The sequence below is a fragment of the Grammomys surdaster genome, unplaced genomic scaffold (genome assembly GCF_004785775.1).
Source record: "Grammomys surdaster isolate TR1022 unplaced genomic scaffold, NIH_TR_1.0 126187, whole genome shotgun sequence".
In the NCBI taxonomy this organism is placed as follows: domain Eukaryota; kingdom Metazoa; phylum Chordata; class Mammalia; order Rodentia; family Muridae; genus Grammomys; species Grammomys surdaster.
Genome location: NW_021620993.1, coordinates 6,898,113 through 6,923,229, shown reverse-complemented (window position 1 = coordinate 6,923,229; position 25,117 = coordinate 6,898,113). Strand labels below are relative to the sequence as shown.

Sequence of the window (25,117 nt, the reverse complement as noted above, 5' to 3'; positions counted from 1 at the left end):
AGGTAGGTAGCTAGTTAGAAAGTTAGGTAGGTAGGTAGCTAGTTAGATACAGGGATACATTCTAATCACATTTATTGCTTTTTTTAAAAATTGAGTCTTGGGCAGTGAGTGAGATATCTCAGTAGGTAATGACACTTTCTGCCAAGGCTGATGAATTAAGTTTGATTTCTTGGTTCCCACATATTAAGAGAGATCTGCTTTGGCAAATTATCTGCTTTTCACAGGCATAAACATACCTCTACACATATACAGACAGAATCTCTCTTCATAGGCATAAACATAACCCTGCATATACACAGACAAAAGAAGATAGTAAAATCTGATCATTAGAAAGATCTTATAACAAGGAGTAGAGGTACTAGAATCTGATACCAAACTTTGTTGCACTGATTTGCATGTGCATAGTAGGGAAAGCTAATAATGTTGAGCACAGTTGAGCTTGTTTCAGAAATCCTGTTTGATGGGTTGTATGCAGTATGTTGCTTTGTTATGCTGTTTCTGTTTGTTTTGTTTTGTTTGAAATAAGGTCTTATTATGTTAGTTCCCTGGATATTCTGAGAATTGCTATGTAGACCAGCCTGGCCTTGAACCCTTAGAGATCCATTTCCTCAGTTTCCTGAGTGCTGGGATTAAAAGCTTGTATAAAAAGCAGTATGTCAAGTGCCGGTGGATGCCACCACTCCCAAGTACTGTGTCATTTTGGGACCCGAACTCATATCATCTGAAAAGGAACATTGATGGTTTTTATCTATTGATATTCAACTAGTAAGTGATACTCAGCTGTAATTACTGCTATTCCCCAAAGTGGACAGCTCTGAGCTGAGAGCCTCATTTGTTGTACTGCTCTGTTCTCTTACACCCTCAAAAGTCCCAGAGGAAAGACACTCCTATAATTTAGCACCCAGGTAAATGATGCAGGGGGATTCTGAGTTCAAGATAATACAGATTGGGCTATATAGAATAGAGTCAAAGTCTAGCCTGAGCCACACAGTTGTCTCAAAATAAACAAAACAAAAGAGTTTCAGAGGGAAAAACATTAAATTGGAAAAGATTTACCAAATTACCATTATGTTTTCAAAAAAATTATTTGTTTTGTATATAAAAAAAGAGCAAGGGCATGCCACTGCCATGCTACATGAAGCTGTCCATCCAAACAGCTGTGAGCTGCCAGCTGATCTCCTGTCTTTGCCTTTCATCTCACAGGGGGAGTGCTAGGCTTTCAGATGCACTGGCTTTTTCCTCAGGTTCCAGTGATTAAACTCAGGTTATCAGACTTGAGTAGCTGGAACCTTTACCCACTGAGCCATGTCTTTGGCCCTAACATTTAAAAAAAGAAACACTGTAGCCTCTTTGCCTCTTTCCTTCCTTCCTTTCTTTCTTTTTTGTTTTGTTTTTTTGTTTGTTTGTTTGTTTTGTTTTTTGTTTTTTTTTTTTTTGGTTTTTTTGAGACAGGGTTTCTCTGTATAGCCCTGGCTGTCCTGGAACTCAGAAATCCACCTGCCTCTGCCTCCCAAGTGCTGGGATTAAAGGCGTGTGCCACCACTGCCCGGCTGTTTTGTTTTTGTTTGTTTGTTTTGCAACAGGCTCTCACCATGTAGCTCTGGCTGTTGGGAACTCATTATCTAGACCAGGCTGGAAATCACAGAGCTCAGCGTGCTGTGAAATCAGCGTGATTTCCTGCTGAGTGCTAGGATTTAAGGCATGCCCCACCTCTCCCAACATTTTTATTTTTTATTTTTTTGAGGTGTGACTTCCCTTGAATGGGAACCTTGTCCCTTAATATCTCCTGACTGCTTGTGTTAGGATCCTAAGATTAAAATGATGTTTTATCTGAAACTCAGTGTATCGAGTCTAGGATTAAGACAGTTTTTACTGACAATTATTTTTTGAGTTTTGACCAAAGCTATAAAATCTGCACCCAATAATTTTGTATATCATTTCTGAGGGTCACTGTCTTTTGAAGGTCCAATTCTCTAGACTTGTATATTCTCTGTGGACTCCAGTTGTTTGTATTCAGGCCACTGAGAGCTGTTTGTAGTAGATAATCTGCTCATAGGGCTCTGTGGAAAGGTAAAACCAATCAGGTCATTTGGAAACAAGCACACCTAGATGACAGACACCAGAGACTGGCTTGGAGCACATAGCAAGACTGTCATTCAGAAGACAAGACAGATAGTGATCAAGCCACCTGAAGAGAGCAGCAATAACTTGTATGTGTATCTCCTTTCAGGGCACAGGCTGGTGAGCTGTGGGTCAAGAATGAGAAGGTCATGTGTGGTTACATTAGTGAAGAGACCAGGGTAAGAGTTATAAAATGACTTTCTGGGTTTGTTTCCTTATACCATTATGTCCGAGTCCTGAATTCAAATAAAGGCATAAGCAAAACTCTCATGACTGATAGATACCTCTGCCCAGCTAGAACTGCTCCTCTACTGCTCTCATGTTTTATAATTGGGTCTTGACAGGGTGGAATTGATCTTCATTTTCTTCTTGCAAATGAGTCTATTCAATCTATTAAATACAGGACTGGTTGTAGTGGCTCTTGCTTATAATTCCAGCATTCAGAAGGTGAGACAGGGTGATTACTGTGAGTTAGAAGCCATTTTGGACTACATAATCAGTTCCAGTCTGGGCTATAGTGTAAGACAGCTTAAAGTTCTCTGGTACAGTTCCTGCACTTAGCAATTTCAAGTGTTTGTTGAATGAGATTTTCCCAAGTATAAGAGTTCATAATCTGGCCGGGCGGTGGTGGTGCACGCCTTTAATCCCAGCACTTGGGAGGCAGAGGCAGGCGGATTTCTGAGTTCGAGAGTTGGAGGCTAGCCTGGTCTACAGAGTGAGTTCCAGGACAGCCAGGGCTACACAGAGAACAGAGAAACTCTGTCTTGAAAAACAAAAACAAACAAAAAAAAGAATTCATAATCTGATCCTATGCAATAGGCCTATATTCCAATCTACTTAAGAAATTGAGGAAAAGCCAGGCATGTGCCATACATCTTTAATCCCAGCACAGAGCCAGGCAAATCTCTGCGTTAGAGTTCAGCCAGCCCAGTTCAGTTGATCTACAGAGCAAGTTCCAGGACAGCCATGGTTATACCAAGAAATCCTGTCTTGAAAAACCAAAACCAAACAAACAAAAAAGAAGCTGAGAAGCCAGGGGCTATCAATGAGTAGTGTATCCTCAATTGTGTGTCCATTGGAAAGTTTAAATGATAGCTTTTACTACCACTCTACTTAGAGAACCAGATATCTGTATATGAAAATAAATTAGCACTATCGGGTTTGGGCTGAACCCTAAGGTAGAGTGGTTGCCTAGTGTGACAAGACTCTGGATTCAGTCCCTACTATCAAAAGGGGGAAACAAAAAGAGAAAGATTTAGTACTATAAAATTTACTAGCTGCAGAATTGGCTCAGTAGATAAAAGCACTTACTGTGCGAGCCTGAAAGTTGTATGTAGTGGTGCAATCATCAGTATCCTTGCATGCTTCTACGGGGGGGGGGGGGGGGCAGTAGAGAGGAGATGCTTCAGCCAGCTCGCCTGAAGAGAACCTACCTCAGTGTGGAAGGTGAGGCCCATACTGAAGGTTGTTCTCTGACCTCTACCTGAGCACTTGGGTGTGTGCCACACCCATTTAAACTTGACTACACTTATCCTCTCCTCCTCACCGACCTCTCAAACATAGACTCACAGAATTTAAGCTTAAGACTCTTAACCTAGCAGTGATACACATGTATATTCTCATCATTCCTTTTTTAGTGATGCAGTCAAACCCATGGTAGCACATTAGCCACATCACCAACTAGCCCTGTTCCTTAGGTAACTTCATCACCACAACATTTGCCTGGTTTTCCATCATATAAAATGTTACAAGTGTAAATTTTTAAAGAGAAGACTGACATAATGGTGCACTTTTGTTGTTGTTGTATTTTGAGACAGGGTCTCAATATGTAGTTCATGCTATCCGGGGACTCCCTATGTAGACCAAGCTGGCCTTGAACTCACAGATTAGGCCTTCCTCTGCCCTCTGAGTACTGGGATTAAAGGTGTGTGCCATGTCACCTGGCTAATGCATACTTTTAGTCTGAAAACTTGGGAATTGAAGGCAGGAGAATCAGTAGTTGAAGGATGGACTTCTGTCTTTAGGATAATTTTGCCTAAAAGGGAGTCTTATTTATTTGGTGTTCTCAGGGGAGCCTAGGGACTAGCACTTGCCTAAGCAAACACCACTGAACTAAATCTCAGCCCTAAAAGATATATTTTTTAAAAGTTTAAGTATAGGCCCCAGTGGTTGGCTGAGACTGAGGCTGGAACATAGTAATATCCATACTAGCCTGGGTTTCATAGTGAGAACCTGTCTATTAACAAAAGAAAACAAACAGGGCTGGGGTGCTGGCTCCATGGGTAACAGCATTTGTTTGCTGTGCTAACTTGAGAACCTTAGTTCAAATCCCTAGCACCTGTGTTTTCTAAAAAAAAGAAGGTAGACATCGTCACACATGATTTTACTAGAGCAGTGTTGGAAGGGGACAGCTAGGGTGACAGTGGAGCTTACTGGCTGCTCTCAGGCTCCAAGTTTAATGACAGACCCAGTGTAAAGGAGTAAGGTATAGAGTGACAGAGCAGGATACTGACTTGCTCCTTTCACCTCTCTATATGCTTATAACACACAACACAACACACATATTCAACAGTCACACACACACACACAAACTGCTATGCACAAAATCCTTGACACCAATACCTAGAAATCACCAGATGATCAAAGTTAATACTTTCTTTTTTTTTTTTAAGATTTATTTTATTTATATGATTACACTATAGCTGTCTTTAGACACCCCATAAGAGGGCATCAGATCACATTACAGATGGTTGTGAGCCACCATATGGTTGCTGGAAATTGAAGTCAGGACCTTTGGAAGAGCAGTCAGTGCTCTTAACCTCTGAGCCACCTTTCCAGCCCCAGTTAATACTTTCAAAAGAGTTTTTTCCCTAGACACTGTATTTCTGTGTTAATAAAAGGGAATAAATGTCTGGCAGTGGTAGCACACGCCTTTAATCCCAGAGGATCTCTGAGTTCATGGCCAGCCTGGTGATGAACAACCGAGGGGAGGGGTATTGGGATATTGGGGGAGGGGGTTGATTTATCAGGTACAGGAATTCTCCAGAGTGAATAGTCTCTGGATGAGTCAGAGGGACAGTCTCTAATGAACTAAAAAAAAAGGCTGAGAGTTTTACGTTCTGCTTTTCACCAGAGTCCTTCAGAAGTAGGAACGAATGACTGAATAACATTAGTAGTAAGCACATGTAGCCAAAATACTACTTAAAACGTTTGCTTGGGGCAGTCTGGTGAAGGGAATGTATGATATCAATTATAGTTTATTAGGCTCATTTGGCAAGTCTTGGTTCAAGTTCTGTGAGGGTTCTATGACTTTCATAGGTAGAGCTGCTGCCCTTTCTACTACGTTTCTTATATGAATCTTCTTGAAAGTATTGCAGTACTTTGCTGGTTCTTATCCAAGAGGTTAGGGATCCAACCTTGCTTCCTATGATACAAAACTCAGAGTAAGATTTAAATCTCTTCTTTTTGCTTTTATAGATTTTTTCCTTGTGTATGAGTTTTTGATGATATACATACATACATACGTACGTATGTACGTACATACATACATACATACTTACTTACTTACGTACGTACGCATGCGTGTACCATACATGCCTGGTGCCCATGGAGTCCAGAAGAGGTCACTGAATTCCCTGGAACTGGAGTTAAAGACAGTTGTGGGCGCTCTTGACTACTGAGCCATCTCTCCAGCTCCTGCTTTTGTTTTTTTTTTTTTTTTGAAGTAGGGTTTCATGTAGCTCAGGCTGGCCTTGAACTCTCTGTTCCTAAGGATTACCTTTAATTCTCAACCCTCCTGTGTCCACCTCACAAGTGCTGGGATTGTAAGCTTGTGCCACATACCTAGTCTTATTTGATATAGTAGATCAGAGCTTCATGAAAGATAGGCAGGCATACTACCAACTGGGCATTCTATCAACCAGATGAAAAAAAATGAATGGGTAAAGTTTGCTTTTAGCTGTGCTACTTCATGATTAAGAGATTTCCTCCACTGTTTGAAAAATTCTTTAGGGCTGGAGAGATGGCTCAGCAGTTAAGAGTGCTGACTGCTCTTCCAGAGGTCCTGAGTTCAAGTCCCAGCATCCACATGTACAGCTACAGTGTACTTACATCATAAAATAAACAAATAATTCTTAAAAAAAAAAAAAGAAAAATTCTTTAGTAAACACACACACACACACAAAATTTACTGAGTATATATTTTGTTTGCTTTTCAACACAGGATTTTGCTCTTTAGCCCAGATTGGCTTTGAACTGACTGTATTCCTGCCTCACTTGGCTGATTTACAGGATTACAGACATGAACCACCACATCAGAGTTTGCTCTGTTCTTTTTATTATTTATTATTAAAATTTTTTATATAATATATTTTGATCATGTTTTTCTCTCTCCCTCAACTCTTTACAGATCATCCCTACGTCCCTGTCCACCCAACTTCGTGTTTTCTCTTTCATTAAAACAAACATTAAAAAAATAAAAACAATGAAAACAGTCAGTAGACAAAAAAATAACAAAACAAAACAAAAGGAACCACAAAACCATGGAATTTGTTTTGTCTTTGTCTAACTACTACTGGTCATGGAGTATGTCTGGAATATGGTTGATTTATCAAGTGACATTCCATTGGAGAAAAGTGATTTTTGCCTTTGTTTACAGATATCAATTGTAAATAGCTTATTGGTTAGGGATGGGAGCCTGTGTTCTCTTTCACCTTCCAGTTCTAGGACCACATCTTGCTTGAACCTTTTGCAGGAGTGTACTGTCTTGATCTCTGTGAGTTCATATGTGCATTAGTCCTCTTGTATCTGGAAGACACTGTTTCAGTCCTTAGAGTCATCTGGCATCTCTGGGTCTTAAAATCTTTCCACTTCTTCATAATAGATCCCTGACTCCCGAGGGGAGAGGTTTGATGAAGACATTCCATTTAAGACTGCTCCAAAGTCTCTCACTCTTTGCCCGTTGTCCAGTCGTAGGTCTCTGTTACTTCCTATCTACTGCAAGAAGAAGCATCTCTAATAAGGGCTGAGTGAGCCTGTGATCTATGGTTCTAGCAGTATGTCATCGAAAGGCATTTTATTTCCATGTTCCTTTAGCAGAATAATGATAGTAAGTTTTTTCCCTAGGCTCATGGCATATCTAGTCTAAGGTTCTTGACCATTTTAGTAGTATCAGGTTGGGGGGTCTATCTCATGGAGTGTGTCTTAAGTTAAAAAAAAAAAGGCCATAAAAACTGGTGGCTAGTTAATCCTATAACATTGTCTCAGTATTGCACGAGTATATCATGTATGCAGGTTGCTTTTATAGGTTGCACAGTTTGTGAGTGTTAGCTTTTAAGCTTTAAATATACGTCCACTATTCTTAAATGTATAATTATGTTGGGCTAGTGAGATTGATCGGTGAGTAAAGGTGCTAACCACAAAGTCTGATGACCTAAATTTCAGTCCTCAGTACCCACATAGTGGAAGGAGGGAACTGACTCCTGTTCTGAAATAATTATTTAAAATCGGCCTCTGGTCAAGCTGACTAAGCTGTGGCAGTTCTGCCTATCTCAGTTGCCATGTTTCTTGGCTGGAGGCCACATGAACGCAGCAGCTAGAACCGACTAGCCAGAAATACCAGCCCTACCACCCATGAGACGCCATCGTGGGAGATAGCTCTACCAATCTTCCACACTGTCTCTGCAAGGCTGGGCATTGCCCAGATCATCCCGCCATCCACACAGGCCCAGTAAGAGAATGAGACTCTAATGCTTAAAGATTAACCAAAGGCTTCATATGTTGGTAATGCTCGATAACAATAAGCCCATACAGAGAGAGTTGTTTCCCAATTAGCTAACCTAAATAAACGTTGTTACCCGTAGTGCTCTCCATACCTTCGTGGCTTTCCATCCTCCTACATCTCTGCTCTCCCTAGCTCCTCCTCTTCCTTTTCCTCTTCCTCCCCTTACTCCTTCCACCTTAGCTCCTCCTAAACTCCTGCACATTTTTCTCTGACCTCCACATGTGTACACGTACACACACAGGCACAAGCATGGGCACACATTTACATTCACATTTGTCCTTCTCTAAATCCTAATGAATAAATGTAGGTAAATATCTGACCATTACCAGACTTTGAGACCCTATTCATCCTATAGAACTAAAACTGTATACAAATAACTTCTTTTAATGCAATTATGTTTTTATTTGTTACAGGTGGTGTTCCGTTCTACGTCGGCTATGGTTTACATATTTATTCAGATGAGCTGTGAAATGTGGGATTTTGATATTTATGGTACTGTTCCCTAAGTACTGATTATAGCTGGTACTGGGAAGAAATTTTCTGGTTTTCCCCAAGTTTGTATCATTGTATAATAAGCTCATTGTATAATAATCTCTTAAAAGATGTGTCATGCTTTCTTGCCAAACCTTTTCAGTTCTGTCCTTTTTGTGATTTTTTGAGACAGGGTTTCTCTGTAAAGCCCTGGCTATCCTGGAACTCACTCTGTAGACCAGGCTGGCCTCGAACTCAGAAATCCGCCTGCCTCTGCCTCCCAAGTGCTGGGATTAAAGGCGTGCGCCACCACTGCCCAGACAGTTCTGTCCTTTTTACTATTATTTTTCCATTATTCTTTTTGTTGCTGTGTGTTTTTTGAGATAAGAGCTTATATAGCTGAGAATGGCCTTGAACTTCCCAGTCTCCTATCACCCAGGTGCTGAGATCAAACGCATTTACCTTTGTGCCCAGTTTATGCTGTGCTAGAAATTGAACCCTGGGCTCTGTGCATACTAGGAAAGCATTCTACTAAATTGAGATACAGGCCAGGTGTAGTAGTACGTGCCTCTAATTTCAGCATTCAGGAGTCAAGAGGCATTCAGATTTCTGTGAGTTCAAGGCCAGCCTAGTCTACATAGCAAATTCCCATCAGAGCCAGATAGTGAGACCCTGTAACCAAGGATAACCTTGAATTTCTGATTTTCCTGCCTCCCAAGTGCTGTAATTTCAAGCATGTACTACCATGCACAGTACTTCTTTGTTTTATTCATTTTTAGACATTTTTAGTTATTAATATTTCATGAATATATGCATGCATACATTCCACATACCCATGTGAAAGTCAGAGGACAACTTTACATAGACTTTGTTCTTTCTTAATTTTGAGTATGGATTCAGGGATCACACTTTGTCATCAGTCCTGAGCAGCAAATGCTTTTACCCACAGATCCATCTTGCTAGTTCCTCTATTTTATTTATATAAACTGTGTAGATAATGGAGAGACAGATGCAGAAGCAGAATATGAACTTAAGGAAATATAATAAAGTATGAATGAAAACCCTGAATTCTTAGCTCTTAGACCCTCATATGCTTAGGTAGCAGTAATCTCTACTTTCTGTCTGCTCACAGGACCTTGCTCTATAACCCAGGTTGTCCCCAAATTCACAGACTTTATTCCCAGCCTCCTCGGTACAGGCATATACTACAACTGTCAACTTGATGTTTTTCATTTAGTTTTCTTTCATCCACAGAAAAAAAAAAGTTTTCTTCATGGTATTTGAATTATGACATAATGAGCAGAGAATGCTAAAACTACTGAGTTACAGATCCTGTGTCCCCCCCCCCCCCAGTGTCATGATTTGTACAGTTTAGATTATTACAAATTAATTCTTACTATGCATCAGCAAGGAAATTTATGGGTAGAGGGAACTATAAACAATAATTAATGAATGCCTAAGGCTTATCAAATAATTTTTTTGAAACTTTCATTACTTAGAGAGAAAGAATGTGGAGTGTGTGTGTATGTGTGTGTGTGTGTAAGTATGTATGTGTGCATGCACAACTTTCTGAAGTTAGTTCTCTTTCTCCTGGGGGTTCTAGGAATCAAACACATTAGTTTGGCACCAGGTCTTTTTACCCATTGAGCTATCTCACTGACCCTGCAAATTATCTTCTAATATACTTTTTTTGTATCATATTTGGAGTTTAGGTTGTTCTTTTTTCTTGAATATATAATATATTAACTACTCATCTGCCTCTTTAAATATTTGGGTTTTACCTTGAAGCCGATACTGTAATTATGAGATTATGTAATTATGAGAAAGTAAACTTCTGTGCTTTCTGTGCTAAGGAAGCACCTAACCTCCATAATTAAACTTGGCTTGACAGAGCTGAAGATACAGCCTTGCTAGAGTATTTGTGTAGTGTGTATGCAAGGAGATCCTCCTTTATTTTTATACTTTATCCTTTTTTTCCTTGTGTGTGTGTGTGTGCTCTTGGTTTGTTTTTGTTATTGTTCTTTGTTTTGTTTTGAGGCAGGGTCCATAGCTCTGGCTAGAATTTGCTATGTAGAGCAGGCTGACCTTGAACATACAGAGATCCACCTGCCTCTCTAGTGCTGAGATTAATGTGTGTCAGCACATCTAGTGACTTTGTACTTTAGAGGCTTTTTGATCTTTTATAAAACATTTAGCAGAACCATTGTTTTCTCTTTGGTGCTTTTCCTTGACTGCCTCCTCACTGCTTCTTTCCAGGGGATCTGTACTTTGAGAAAGCTGTGAACGGTTTCCTTGCCGACCTGTTTACTAAGTGGAAGGTATGGTTCTTTCTACATTCTCTATAATTTTCTGGGTGGATATGATTAACTACATTTAAATTTTTTCAGTTATTAATAATAATTAATTATTATTAACTATTAGTTTTTAATTTGTGAGACAGTTTTCATGTAGCCAAGGTTGGTCCCTCCCTGTGTAGCCAGTGATGACCTTGAAGTTCTGATCCTCCTGCCTTAACTGTGAAGGTGGGCGAGCTTTTCTTTTGTTGTTCTCTTTCTTTCTTTCTTTCTTTCTTTCTTTCTTTCTTTCTTTCTTTCTTTTCTTTTCTTTTCTTTTCTTTTCTTTTCTTTTTTTTTTTTTGAGACAGGGTTACTCTGTGAAGCCCTGGCTGTCCTGGAATTCACTCTGTAGACCAGGCTGGCCTCAAACTCAGAAATCCGCCTGCCTCTGCCTCCCAAGTGCTGGGATTAAATGCATGCGCCACCACTGCCTGGCTTGTCGTTCTTTTTCTATTTTAATGTTTGTGTTGTGTCTGTAGGGTATTGGTCAGGCTTCAGTGTTGTTCCTCAGGTACTGTCTACCTTGTTTTTATACCTGGGAGCTCCTTTTCTAGCTGCCCCAGCATTGGGATTACAAACACATGCCACTGCCTCTACTATCTATTTTTTCAATTAGTTGTTGTGCTTTTGATGTTGTAAGAAATCACTCCTAGAGCTGGAGAGATGGCTCAGTGGTTAAGAGCAACAACATGGAAGTTTACAACTGTCTATAACTCCAATCCCAAGGGATCTGTCACCCTCATATACACACATGCAGGCAAAAGGTCAGTGCACACAAAATAAAAATAATCTAAAATAAGATATAAAAAAGGAAGAAAGAAATCACTCTCAAATTCAAGGTCTTAAAGATTTTCCTTAATTCTGGGCATGGGGGTGCACACCTGTAATTTTTTTGTTTTTGTTTTTGTTTTTCGAGACAAGAGTTTCTCTGTGTAAGCCTGACTGTCCTGGAACTCACTCTGTAGACCAGGCTGACCTTGAACTCAGAAATCCACCTGCCTCTGCCTCCCAAGTGCTGGGATTAAAGGCATGCGAAACCACTGCCCGGCTATCACACCTGTAATTCTAACATTTGAGATGTAACTCCAACACTTGGGGTATAATCTCAACATTCAGAGGATGAGGCAAGCCTAGTAAACTATTTGATGATAGATAGATAGATAGATTAGATAGATAGATAGATAGATAGATAGATAGATAGATAGATAGATAGATAAACTTTTTTAAGAGTTTAGGGTATTAGCCCTGATACTTAAGTCTTTGGCTGACTTCCATGTATGATATATAGTAGGGTCCAAATTAACTCTTTTTTTGTTGTTTTGTTTTTCTGATTTTTCAAGACAGGCTTACTTTGTGTAACCCTGGCTGTACTGGTACTAGCTTTGTAGACCAGGCTGGCCTTGAACTCACAGAGATCCACCTGCCTCTGTCTCCTGAATGTTAGGATTAAGAGCAAGTACCACCAGTGGCCCACTTAGATTCATTCTTTTCCATATAAATATTCAGTTGTGTCAGAGCATCTGCTGTATAGAGTATTCTTTCTCCTCTATAATGGACTTTGTTAACCTTGTCTAAAATAACCAGACCACAGACATATAGGTTGATATATGGACTTTTTTTCTTTTTCTTTTCCCAAGACAGGGTTTCTCTGTGTAGCCCTGGCTGTTCTGGAACTCACTCTGTAGACCAGGCTGGCCTCGAACTCAGTAATCTGCTTGCCTCTGTCTCCCAAGTGCTGGGATTAAAGGTGTGCACCACCATTGCCCGGCCATATATGGACTTTTAATTTAGTTCTATTTATCTATATGTTTGTCCTTATGCCAATATATTCTCCTGCCAAATAGTATGATCACTAGCACTATTTGGTGTCTGTAGTAAGAAATCAAATTCTTTATTGTTTTTATAAGACTGTTTATGAGGATCAGATTTTTATTTCTATAAAAAATGGGTATTAGCATTTTGATCCAAACACACTGAACTGTAGACTGCTCTGTATGCTATCTTTATATTGTTCTTGCCATTTTGGGATCTTTCTACTGTTTCCCAAGTCCTGAGTTTATAGGCATATGCCACTGCACTCAGCCAGTACTGTCATGTTAACCCTATTAAGACCAGGCATGACTGGGCAGTGGTGGCACATGCCTTTAATCCCAGCACTTGGGAGGCAGAGGCAGGCAGATCTTTGAGTTTGAGACCAGTCTGGTCTACAGAGTGAGTTCCAGGACAACCAAGGCTGTTACATAGAGAAACTCTGTCTGGAAAATCTAGGGCTGTAGCTCATTTGATGGAATGCTTACCGTCAGCAAGCCTTGAGTTCAGTGTCTGGCATGTGATAACATTGGCTGTAGTGCATGAACTTCTGTAATTCTAGCACTAGGGAGGTGGAGGCATGAGATCAAGAGTTCAAGGTCATCCTCAGTTACATAGTTTAAGACCAGCCTGTGATACCTGAGACTTTGTCTGAAGAGCAAGCAAAATAAAGCAAAAAAGATGAATTGCACTTCTAAAAATTGATGTCTTTTGAACATCAGGATACAGCTCTTTGCTACCACATGAAAACATCATTGGGATATACCTAGTATTTGAGGTCACAGAGTTTGAAGTAGAACAAAATGAGTTTAAAATTAGAGTTCTCCTCCAATTAGCTTTTTGTTGTGGAGAGCCTTGGTTTCTTTTTCTGTAAAATGGAGATGATGATACTCCTTATCTCCTTTTCCACATGGAGTGACTCTATGTGACATTTTTTTTTTCTGTCCATCAGAATTAGTAAAGATGCTGGACTTAGAGCATGTGAAGTCCAGTAAACTAGTTGGTCACTAAAGAGATTTTCTCTACCAAAGCAGTGTACTTTCTGTACTTTGACTTGTACTCAGGAGTTTTGTCTACTTGCGATATAGCCCTGGAAGAATAGTACATTAAGTTGTATTCTTTTATGTCACGTGTTGAATTGTGTGAGTATGGTTAGGAGAGAGGTAAGGTTGAGCCTGGTGGGAGCTGAAACTACACTTGTCAACTCTAGACAAGCTACGTATCATGTCCACCTATAAGCACACCGTTCTCAGGATTTTGATCTCAAGACTTCATGGAAGTGCTATTCTTACTAGCTTCCATATTCTTCTCTATCAGCTTCCAGTGCTCATCCTGTGGTTTATAGGGTATCTTTGCTCCTTAAAACCACCACTGTGGCCACTATTCTTTTTCCCTAAACTGATGAATTAAAAATGTGAAGAGATATAATCAAGTTCCAATGTTCAGTTGACCAAGTGTAGTTGACCAAGTGTTTGTCAGATGGAAGGATTGGGTGGCAGGGAGCCTTTCTTAATTGTAGCTTTCCAAGCATTTTGCAGATCCTTGGAACTTTAAGTAACTTACCTGGTTCTTCTGGAAGAATTGTTGCAGGTCTTCTGACAGCATGCAGTGTTGTGTCTCCTTCACAGTGCTTCCTACAATCACCTGAAGCTGTCCAGCACCAAACAGCCACTGAGCCTCTTAGTATGAATGGGTTGCTTCATAGTGAAGTAAATGAAGTAATCTTGTACCCACTTTTTCTGTGTTCCTGCCTAGGAGAAGAACTGTAGTCATGAAGTGACTGTGGTCCTATTTTCCAGAACTTTTTATGATGCAAAATCTATTGGTGAGTAACTTTTTCTCATTCATAAATGTATTAATATATGTAGATATGTGTGTGTGTATATATATCTTATATATATATACAATTTTTAAAATCAAAGATAGATTTTTTAATACAACATATTCTTGTTACACTTTCCAAATTTTCTGTCTGTCTGTCTGTCTGTCTGTCTGTCTATTTATTTGATTTTTGTTTTGTTCTGATTTTCTCCTGAGACAGGGTCTCGCTATATTCCAGAACTCACCATGTAACTAGGCTGGTCTCAAGCTAACAGATATCTTCCTGCCTCTGCCTCCCAAGTACTGTGTTTAAAGGTGTGCACCATTACTCTTGCTAAATTTAAGATTTTTCATAGACAGGTCTTGTTACATTTTTAGGCTGGCCCTGACCTGCCGTCCGAGGTTCCGAGTAACTGGAGTGCCAGCACACGCTGTCATACCACCTTCTTTCAGTTATTTTATGTTGAGTTCCTCACCATCATCTCCAGCAACTTATTTTTGTCTTCTTTGCTTTTGTATTTTTTGTCTTTCCCATCTTTACTAGAGGGACCAAGTAAAAAGGAAAATAATGCATCTTAATGTATGTAAGATAGCTGTGCTGTGATATAGTCTAAAAAACCCATATAATAAATATACAATTGTCTTTACTTATTTACTTTTTTGTTGTTGTTTGTTTGTTTTCTTAAGGCAGGGTCTCATTGTGTAGTCTAGGCTGGCCGAAAACTCACAGAGATCTGTCTGCCTCTGCCCACAAGCGCTGGAATTAAAGGTGTGGATCTCTCCTGGCTTATTTTTTTGATGATACCAGATCTTCAAGGCAAAAGAGTAATTCAACAGCACTGTAAAAATCTCGTTTCAATATGATTTGTATAGTGAATTTTCTTTATTTCAGATGAATTTCCAGAAGTAAACCGAGCTTCAATTCAACAGGATCACAAAGGGAGATTCTATGAGGACTTTTACAAGTATGTGTTGATGTTTTGCTGTGTCTTTGACTTATTTATTGGTTATTTCTTCCCAACTTAAAGAACTTTTCAGACTTTTATCAATTTTCCATTCTTGTACTTTTAAAATTCTAGGATTCAGAATAATGCATTGTGTTTAGAATTTTTATTTGTTTTTGATTTTTTGAACAGTGTCTAACTGTCTAGCTTTGGTTCTTCTGGAAGTCACTGTATAAGCCAGGCTAGTTTTGAACTTGTAGCATTCCTTGTTTCTGCTTCCATGGTGCTAGGGTTGTAGGTGTGAACCATCACAGATTCCAGAATTATATTTTAAATTATAAAATATCTTAGCCTTCAAAATTAACGCTAGTAGGTAATATAAGAACCTTGGGTGTTCAGTGTCTGCTTTTGCAGTTAATATCTCCTCATATTTGCTTATTTTGCTTTTGGCTAGATTTTTATCTTAAAGTAAATTATAGCTCTTATAATATTTTTATTCCTATGCAAAATAAGATAACTTTATATATAATCATGTCATTTAACAAAATTAACAATTACTCTAATATTGTCCACTTATCTGATGCTTTTTATAGTTTCTTAATTGTGTGCTAAAATAACTTTATCCGTGTATGTCAGGGTATATATGTGTATTTGTGTAGACTGTGTGTGAGTATGCATGTGGAAGCCAGAGGTCACCGCTAGGTGTCTTCCTTGATTTCTTTCACCTCATCTTTTGACCCAGGGTGTCTCTCACTGAACTTGGAATTTACTGAGTGGGCTGGCCGTAGAGCTCAGGGATCCATCTGTCTGTCATTCCCCACACCACTGGGGTTGCAGATATACACAGCTGGCTTCTCCATCAGTGCAGAGGATCCAAACTCAGGCTCTCAGGCTTGGTAGCAGGCTCTTTGCCTACTAGGGTTGAATGGTTGTCACACAGAAGCTTTGTTCTTTTACTCTGTTCTGTAGTGTTGTTCTGTGCATAGGGTGTGTGTGTGTGTGTGTGTGTGTGTGTGTATGTGTGTATGTGTGTTGTGTCCACATCTGTGCATGGTATTTCCATACATACTCATGAAGAGTCTAGAAGTCAACATCAGGGGTATCTTCCTCAAGCATTTTCTCCTTTATGTTTATTATTTATATCATTATGATTATTTAAGACAGTTTTTATATGATCTTGCCTCGAACTCCCTGTGTATGTATACCACGCCGGCCTCAAACTCAGAGAGATCTATCTGACTTTGTTTCCTGAGTGCTAAGATTAAAGACGTATGCCAATCATGGTTTGCCTTAGTTTTATTCTTAAGATTCAAAATATTGACTTCCTTATTTTATGTGCATTGGTGTCTTGCTTGCATGTATATCTGTGTGAGGAGGGTGTCAGATTCTTCCAGAACTGGAGGTACGGACAGTTGTGAGCTGCCATGTGGGTGCTGGGAATTGAGTCTGAGTCCTCTGCAAGAGCAGCCAGTGCTCTTAGCTGAGGAGCCATCTCTCTAGCCCTGATTTACTTATTTATGGTGTGTGTGCATGCAACTCATGGGAACACTGTTGAGGTTCGAGGACAGCTTGTTTGTTTTAGCTTGTTTGTTTTCTTCTACCTTGTAGGTCCCTGAGATGAACTCATGCATCAGGCACTGTGCCAGGTGCCTTTACTTAATGAGCCATTTTGGTTTTGTTTGTTTGTTTGTTTTTTTGTTTTTGTTTTTTTGGTTTGGTTTGGTTTGGTTTGGTTTCGAGACACGGTTTTTCCTCTGTAGCCCTGGCTGTCCTGGAATTCCCTATATAGACAAGGCTGGGTCTCTGCCTCCCGAGTGCTAGGATCAAAAGCTTAGAACACCACGCCAAGCTTGTTTTATTTTTGACCAAGTAACTCTGGCTGGTCTGAAACTCACTGTTGACCAACCTGGCATTGAACTTATGGCTCTACCTCCTTAGTCCTCAGTCCTTGAATGGTAGGCATGTTCGCCTCTTCATTCTCTGCTTATTACTCATTATGAATCACATTATCCTCCTTCCTTGAAACTTTGTAATGAACCTGATAGCATGTATGTAACAGGTGCTTGATTTCTCCTTCATGATAATATTTCTTTCAGAGTGGTGGTGCAGAATGAGAGAAGGGAAGAATGGACCTCACTCCTTGTGACCATTAAAAAACTCTTCATCCAGTATCCAGTGTTGGTGCGACTGGAGCAGGCAGGTACTGCATCTGTGTGTCAGAGGTGCCTTCCTGGCTTTCCTTTTCTTGGGGGTTGTTACACACTTTCTCTGTGTAACAGCCATGGCTGTTGTGGAACTCACTCTAGACCAGACTGGCCTGGAACTCAGAGAACCAACTATCTCTGCCTTCTGAATGCTGGGATTAAACGTATGAGCCTCCACCACCTGGCACCTTCCTGGTTGTTTTCAACAGATCATATATTTTTTAAAAAAAGATTTATTTATTATATTTATATGAGTACACTGTAGCTACTTTTAGACATACCAGAAGAGGGCATCAGATTCTATTACAGATGGTTGTGAGCCACCATGTGGTTGCTGGGAATTGAACTCAGGACTTCTGGAAGAGCAGTCAGTGCTCTTAACTGCTGAGCCATCTCTCCAGCCCTCAAGAGATCATATTTGATGAAATGTTTTTCCTTGTTGGTATCTTTTGCTTCAGGAGGCTTTCCTCAAGGAGACAATTCTACCTCAGCACAAGGAAACTACCTAGAGGCTATCAACTTGTCATTCAATGGTGAGTAAGAACACAGTAAGCAGACCTCCTGCTTTCCATGTAGCCATAGACAGCTCATTACTGATATCCAAAGACCCAGACCTGGTGGCCCTCTTCCTAGTTACACTTCAAATTAACTCAAAGCAGTACATTCTAATAGGGTGATCAGAATGACTGCTGTTTGGCTCAAAGGCCTTCTATTTGGGAATCAGCTTAGTGTTCTTGTCTGTGGTGATGGGCTGGCAGGAGTCTTGCCTGGTGGCTTTTATTTTACTACAGACTGTGTTTTTATTTTTTATACCATCTTTCAGATGATTTTAGTTTTTTTTTTTCTTTTTAGTTTTGCTTTTTGTGGTTGTTGTTTTTTTGGTTTTTTTGTTTTTCGAGACATGGTTTCTCTGTGTAGCCCTGGCTGTCCTGGAACTCACTCTGTAGACCAGGCTGGCCTTGAACTCAGAAATTCGCCTGCCTCTGCCTCCCAAGTGCTGGGATTAAAGGCGTGCGCCACCACAGCCTGGCTTAGTTTTTCTTTTTAGAAGAAAATACATATATTCTTGGATGTGGTGCCTAAGGAGGGAGAATCATAAGCATGAGGGATAGAGAAACCATAAGCTATTACAGAGACCCTGTCTCAAAAGCAAAAACAAAAATATGGGGTTAGTGAGACAGTATAGGTGCCTGATATCAACTTGAGGGCTTAGGTTTGAGGCCTGAGATCTTAGAATAAAAATGACCCCTGCAAGTTGTCCTCTGACCTCCACATGTACTCAGTAGTGTGCATACCCAGCACAATAAGAATACAATAAAAAATTGAAAACAAAACCAGAAAAACTGCATATGCTATATTTTAAAATTCAAATGGAAAAGAGTATACTAAGTAAAAACCAGGTACCCTCTATCAGTCCTGTTGTAAGAAGAGCCAGTGACTGTGATATAGCCTCTTCCTACGGCTTGTTCCTGTATGTATGTTGTAGCTGAGATACCATTATTTGCCAACTGAAAAGGAAATTTAAAGTGAAGATTCAGGCAGGTGTTTTCAAGGAAGATAGAGACCTTGGTGGCTCTGAGGAACATAGCATTAGGAATTCCTGGAGCCTCATTCAGTCCCCAGTGATCCTGTCTCTGCTATATTTGCAAATACAGAAGACTATGTGGAAAGACTGGCAAGGCTGGCCCCTGATAGCCATGAGCAGCACTGGCTGGAGGTAGAAGGGCTGATGAGTTTTCACTTCATCATGTTACCTTTCCACGAGTCGTATTCAGGTGCTAGGGGATTCTAGAGCACATGTCACCTTTCCAGGAATGGAATCCAGGTACTAGGGGATTCTAGAGCACATGTTACCTTTCCAGGAGTCATATCCAGGTGCTGGGAATTCTAGAGCACAGAGCAGCTGTAGCTACTCTTTTTGTCATATTCAACTTTCAAAATTTTTTTTCATAGCAAGAATTAGTTCAGGAATAAAAATTAGTTAAGATCCCTGGATCTATTTCCTTAAATATTGTTTTAAACTGATATTTGGGGGCTGGTGGGATGGCTTAGTGGACAAAGGTGCTTGTCCCTCAACCTGATGGTTGACCTGACTTCAGTCCTTGGACTGTGAGCCTGTGCACTATGGCACTTGAATGTACACACAGTAAGCAAATAATATAAAGTATCATATTTGCTTCTTGGAGCTTTCAGTATAGACTCATCGATGAATGATGTAAGTTTTTAACATAAATTAAGCACTTAAGGCTGTGTAGCCGTCAGTGAGGGCAGTTGATATAGGGTAAAGGACTTGCTTTTAAGACATTGCCAAAGTAGAAGAGAAAGTAAATGTGTATATGACTTGGTAAAATTCAGGTCAGAATGATTGGAATGTGTGCCAAGTTCTCTGAAAGTAGAGATGCTTGTTTGTGCTGGCTTCTGAAAAGCTGTGACATCATCACTGGGGGGAATTTTGTTTTCTTTTAAGTGTTTGACAAGCACTACATCAACCGAAACTTTGACAGAACTGGGCAGATGTCTGTGGTGATCACGCCAGGGGTAGGTGTCTTTGAAGTGGACCGCCTACTCATGATCTTGACCAAGCAGCGGATGATTGATAATGGTAATAGTTCTTGGTTTCTGCTGTCTCCCTGTGTTCATAGCCCGAGTTGTCCTAGAACCATGGAGTTTTCAATGTCTTCTTAGAATATGGAGGGCTTTGCATGAGAATCAGGGATGTCACTAGACTTTAATAGTGGAGGCCTTGCTTGTCTTTTACAGATCTTCTGGGTAACCTGTGTCTAGCCTAAAGCATAATGCATATACTTTTAAATTTTAATTGCAGCATGGCCAGTCAGCTTTGCCTCATACTAACCAAGTTCAGCAATATCATTACAGACTGGAGTTAACAGACTGAACACTTCATTCTGCTCCTGTACCCCTCGTCACACCTTTCTTCATCCTTCCTTTTTAGGAATTGGTGTGGACTTAGTGTGCATGGGAGAGCAGCCATTACATGCTGTGCCATTATTCAAGGTAAAAGCATTTAGGTTTTCTTCTGAAAGACCAGATGAAGAATAATTAAAATAGAAAAATTGGAGCAGTTCATAGCCAGCTTCTTTTCTGTCTTATGTGTGTTCTGGCGTGTTCTCTTGCAGCTACACAACCGGAGTGTTCCAAGGGACTGTCGGCTGGGTGATGACTATAATATCCCTCACTGGATAAACCACAGGTGGGTGATGACTATAATATCCCTCACTGGATAAACCACAGGTGGGTGATGACCATAATATTCCTCACTGGATAAACCACAGGTGGGTATGACCTTGATAGGAAGACAAAGGTTTTCAATAGTTTTCTTGGTATTAGCTCTTTAAATTTGTGATTTTGTTTTGTTTTATGAGGTGGCCTCTGTGTTGTTCAGTCTCAAACTCATGGCAGTCCTGCCTCGGAATCCTGAGAGCTAGGATCATATTCTAAGCCACTCAAATGTGCCCTATTAATTAATTAATAAAACAGTTGGATATGCTGTTTTTAAAAATATATTTACTTTTATTTCTTTTTGTTTTTTTGTTTTTTCGAGACAGGGTTTCTCTGTGTAGTCCTGGCTGTCCTGGAACTCACTCTGTAGACCAGGCTAGCCTCAAACTCTCGAACTCAGAAATCCGCCTGCCTCTGCCTCCCAAGTGCTGGGATTAAAGGCATGCGCCACCACTGCCCGGCTTACTTTTATTTCTATGTATGCTGTTTGTATATGGATGTACATGAGGCCAGACAAAAGTGTTGGATCATCTGGAGCTAGAGTTATAGATGGTGGAGAGCCACCTGATGTGGGCTCTGGGAATCAAACTCAGGTCCTCTAATCACTGAACTATCTCTCTAGCCTGCACCTATGGCTAATGCATTGTCAGCAATTGCTCTATCCTAGGCCTGAGAATCCATTTCTTTAGACCATTTTTTTTTCTTTTTCATTTTGTTCTTAAGTAACAAAATCATTTTTATAGTCTTAGTTTGAATCTCAAGATGTAGAAGTAAAAAAGTATGCATGTTCTTTCCTATCACATGGCAAGGCGTGACGTGCCAGGAACCTTGGGATCGGGAGACAGCCGACTTTAAACCACTACTCTCTATGTGCTTGATCTGATTCTTCAAGAACGCTTGTTAGGAACTACCGTGATTGACCCCTGCAGCCTTCTCTCTGCCACCATTTTCTCTGTTTTTTTCTTTTTTAAAAAAGATTTATTTATTTATTTATTTATTGATTGATTGATTTTATGTATATGAGTTCACTGTAGCTGTCTTCAGACACACTAGAAGAGGGCATCGGATCCCATTACAGATGGTTGTGAGTCTCCATGCATGTGGTTCCTGGGAATTGAACTCAGGACTTCTGCAGGAGCAGTCAGGTCTCTTATCTACTGAGCCATCTCCCCAGCCTTTGCCTTTCTTACTACAGGTACAGACACCCTCATCTTACCCCGTGGACGATAGTTTTTCAAACCTGTACTGTCTCAGGCTTGTCGTTGCCTTGAAGGTTCTTTCTTTCAAGGCCCAGCTCTAACCTCTCTTGTCTGTGACTCATCTCAACTTGCTTCCTAGTCTCTGTGGTGTTCGCCATAGGCTGGGCTTCCTGAGGGACAGCCTACTTGCCTTATGCCTCCAGCTCAATAGATCCTTCTATTTAGACTTTTATAGTGTATTTTTAAAAAATTATTGCTACACCTATTTTGTTCTTTCCTCCCTTTCACCATGTAGCTCCTGGAGATCAGACTCAGATCCTCAGGCTTGTTGGCAAGTGTGTTTAGCTAGCACTGAGCAATCTTCTGGTCTTGGCTTCTACAGTATTTAAGTTGTAAAATATACTAGAGACCAGCTTGGAAACTCATTACAAATACAGATGTTAGCCTTGCTTATGTGTCTGTTATCTTTGTAACAAGCCGTGTTACTATTGGTTAAGTGATTGTTGCTAGCCACCTATAATTATTCATAGACAAAGAACCAGAAATGAGCAAGGATTACTTGTTTATCCATCTCTGTAATTATAATGTGGTTCCACTACAATTATACTGTTCAAAGACTATCCCTTATTATTTATTTAATAAATATTATTTATTATAATAGATATTCTTTAAGAGCTCATAAAATATTGTCTGGCTGGGTTTCCATATTCTTCCTTTAGAATGTATATAAAAAATTGTGCTTTTTTTTTTGAGACAGGGTCTTGCTATGTAGCCAAGATGGTCTCAAACTTTTGATTGTCCCACCTTAGCAATGTTACTATTAAAGTTGTAAGCCACCACAGATAGCATAGATATCATACTTAAAAAAGAAAACTTTATTGGAGGGTGGACTTGGAGGGGGGCAAATGACTGGACTGTAAGAAAATAAAAGTAATAATGATAATGATGATGATGATACTACTACTACTACTAATAATAATAATAGAAAACAACTTTATGGGGCTGGAGAGATGGCTCAGTGGTTAAGAGCACTGACTGCTTTTCCTAAGGTCCTGAGTTCAGTTCCCACCAGCTATACATGGTGGCTCACAACTGTCTGTAATGGGATCCAGTGCCTTCTTCTAGTGTGTCTGAAGACAGCTAAAGTGTACTCTGATCAATAAAATAAATAAATCTTCAAAAAAAATTTCAAAACTTTATTTATATGGGTCTTTTGCCTGCATGTGCACCACATGCTTGTCTTGTGCGTTAGAGATCATAAGAAGATGTTGAGTGCCCTAAAACTGGAGTTACAGATTATGAACAATCATGTGGAAGCTAGGAATCAAACCTGGGTTCCCTGGAAGAACAGCCATCTCTCCAGCCCTATTTTGTGGTCTTTAGCTCTAAGGAAAAAAAAAAATTAGAAAGCAGAAAAAGATTGATTCAACATCGCAGCATTAGGAAGATGGGCAAGAGATCCAGAAAAGCCCTCAATGCTGTTTTTAGGGTCCTAAAGTGAGATCAGAACTTAAATAGAAGACCAAAGGTATGTACATCTAAACAGGGCTGGTCAAGATGTGGTCCCACCCAACAATGACCCATTGTTGACTGTAGGCTGTCCTGTAGGATGGCCTCACAGATTGTTAAAACTGTGTGAAGTCTCTTTCCAGGACACAAGTCCCACACTGGCTAGCAGCCTTTCCTTCTTCAGCATGAAATTTCTGGGGAATTCCCATGTCTTTAAAGTCTGTTGTTTCAATAGTCTCAGGTTGAGAGACACAAGTGTCTCTTTAGAATATTTTTATTTCTGCCAGCACAGTTACAACAGTAAGTACATTTACCTCCTGAGCCATCTTGCTGACTTCTTTGTTTTTAACTTTTTAATACATTTCTATTCAGTTATCAATTCAAAAATCACAGTTAAAAACCACATATTTCATGGTTTTGAGTTTAGTTCAGGAAAGATAAAAAGTAACTATAGAATATATAGAAATACATGTATTCCAGTTAAAGTTCTGCATTTTCCTCAAATTTTACTTTATAGTAACTTGGAAGATTTCCGAAATCCCACTTTATTTTTCATCCTACACTGGTTTTCTGGTTCCATTATGACACAGCATAGAACCACATGAGAAGGACTTTTAAATCCAAGAATTTAGTGGGACTGACACCTGCTTTTCACATTTCCTTGTGAGCCTTGCCAAAACAGAACAGAACAGAAAAAAAGCAAACAAAGAAAAATCCTGAAACCCAAATGAAAATTGTGATATTAGATTGTTTGTGGCCCTGAAAAACAGCTATTTCATGGTTCAAGTTAATAGAAATCCATCTTTCTGTTTCACATTACTTTTATAACTCATCTCTCTGGTGCGTGCGTGTGTGCGTGCGTGCTTGCACGCACGCGCGCGCGCGCGCGCACATGTGTGTGTGTGTGTGGTGTGTATGAGTGCACATATATATTGAACTCATTAATAATAGACTCAGAATACCCAAAATGTATGAGTGCTGCATTATGATTAAGAAATTAAAAGGCACCATCCCTTGGTGTAATTAAACCAAGGTTGAGCCAAGATTTGAATCCTCTGCTTTTCTCCCTGTGTCTTCTGTTTGTTGTAATAATCTGAGTCTGGGCCTGCCCAAATGCAGTCATGTGAATCTCATAGTGTGTGTGTTCTTTGTCTTTCTAACAAAGGTCTTTGCTCTCTCTTTTATTGAACAGCACAGAACGTACCACACGGGGAAGGAATGAGGGATACTTTACAGAAATCTTTAACAGAATTTTATAAAGGATTACTTCATTGGGTCCAACTGACCCAGATAACAAGAAAACGAATGTTATCAAGCAATATCTGTACAGTGTCTTCAACATTTATGGTAGATATTCACTCATTTTACAAGGCTGCTTTCAATCTATATTTGTTGTTTCCAGCACTTATTACCATGATACACACATACACACTCATTTATGGGTCATGGTAAGGAAAATACATAATTTAAGGTTATAATTAGGTTGTAAAGGTTCTACAGAGCCCTGGCTATCCTGGAACTACCTGTGTCCCCTTGGTGTTGAGATGAAAAGCATGCACCACCATGCCCTCAATGGATCGTTCTCTTAGCGCATCCCGAGTATCTTCAAGGTGTATTATTAACTGTGGCTGGAAGGTCCAGCAGAAGTTCCAGTCTTTTAGAATGTGAAATGTTTTCATAA

At 39.8% G+C, this 25,117-nt stretch overlaps 1 protein-coding gene across 7 annotated transcripts in view; it reads left to right on the top strand.

Annotated features, from left to right (window-relative positions):
- Positions 1 to 25,117, top strand: part of Depdc5 (DEP domain containing 5) — a 125,080-nt gene that overhangs the window by 17,945 nt on the left and 82,018 nt on the right. For all 7 annotated transcript variants that reach the window (XM_028758279.1, XM_028758282.1, XM_028758281.1 and 4 more), the window contains 10 exons: positions 2,231 to 2,300; positions 8,317 to 8,395; positions 10,631 to 10,692; positions 14,275 to 14,344; positions 15,233 to 15,305; positions 17,381 to 17,484; positions 17,947 to 18,021; positions 19,956 to 20,090; positions 20,442 to 20,503; positions 20,626 to 20,699. In XM_028758279.1, coding sequence (XP_028614112.1) covers positions 2,231 to 2,300; positions 8,317 to 8,395; positions 10,631 to 10,692; positions 14,275 to 14,344; positions 15,233 to 15,305; positions 17,381 to 17,484; positions 17,947 to 18,021; positions 19,956 to 20,090; positions 20,442 to 20,503; positions 20,626 to 20,699 — 804 coding nt within the window. The remainder of the gene's footprint in view (positions 1 to 2,230; positions 2,301 to 8,316; positions 8,396 to 10,630; positions 10,693 to 14,274; positions 14,345 to 15,232; positions 15,306 to 17,380; positions 17,485 to 17,946; positions 18,022 to 19,955; positions 20,091 to 20,441; positions 20,504 to 20,625; positions 20,700 to 25,117) is intronic.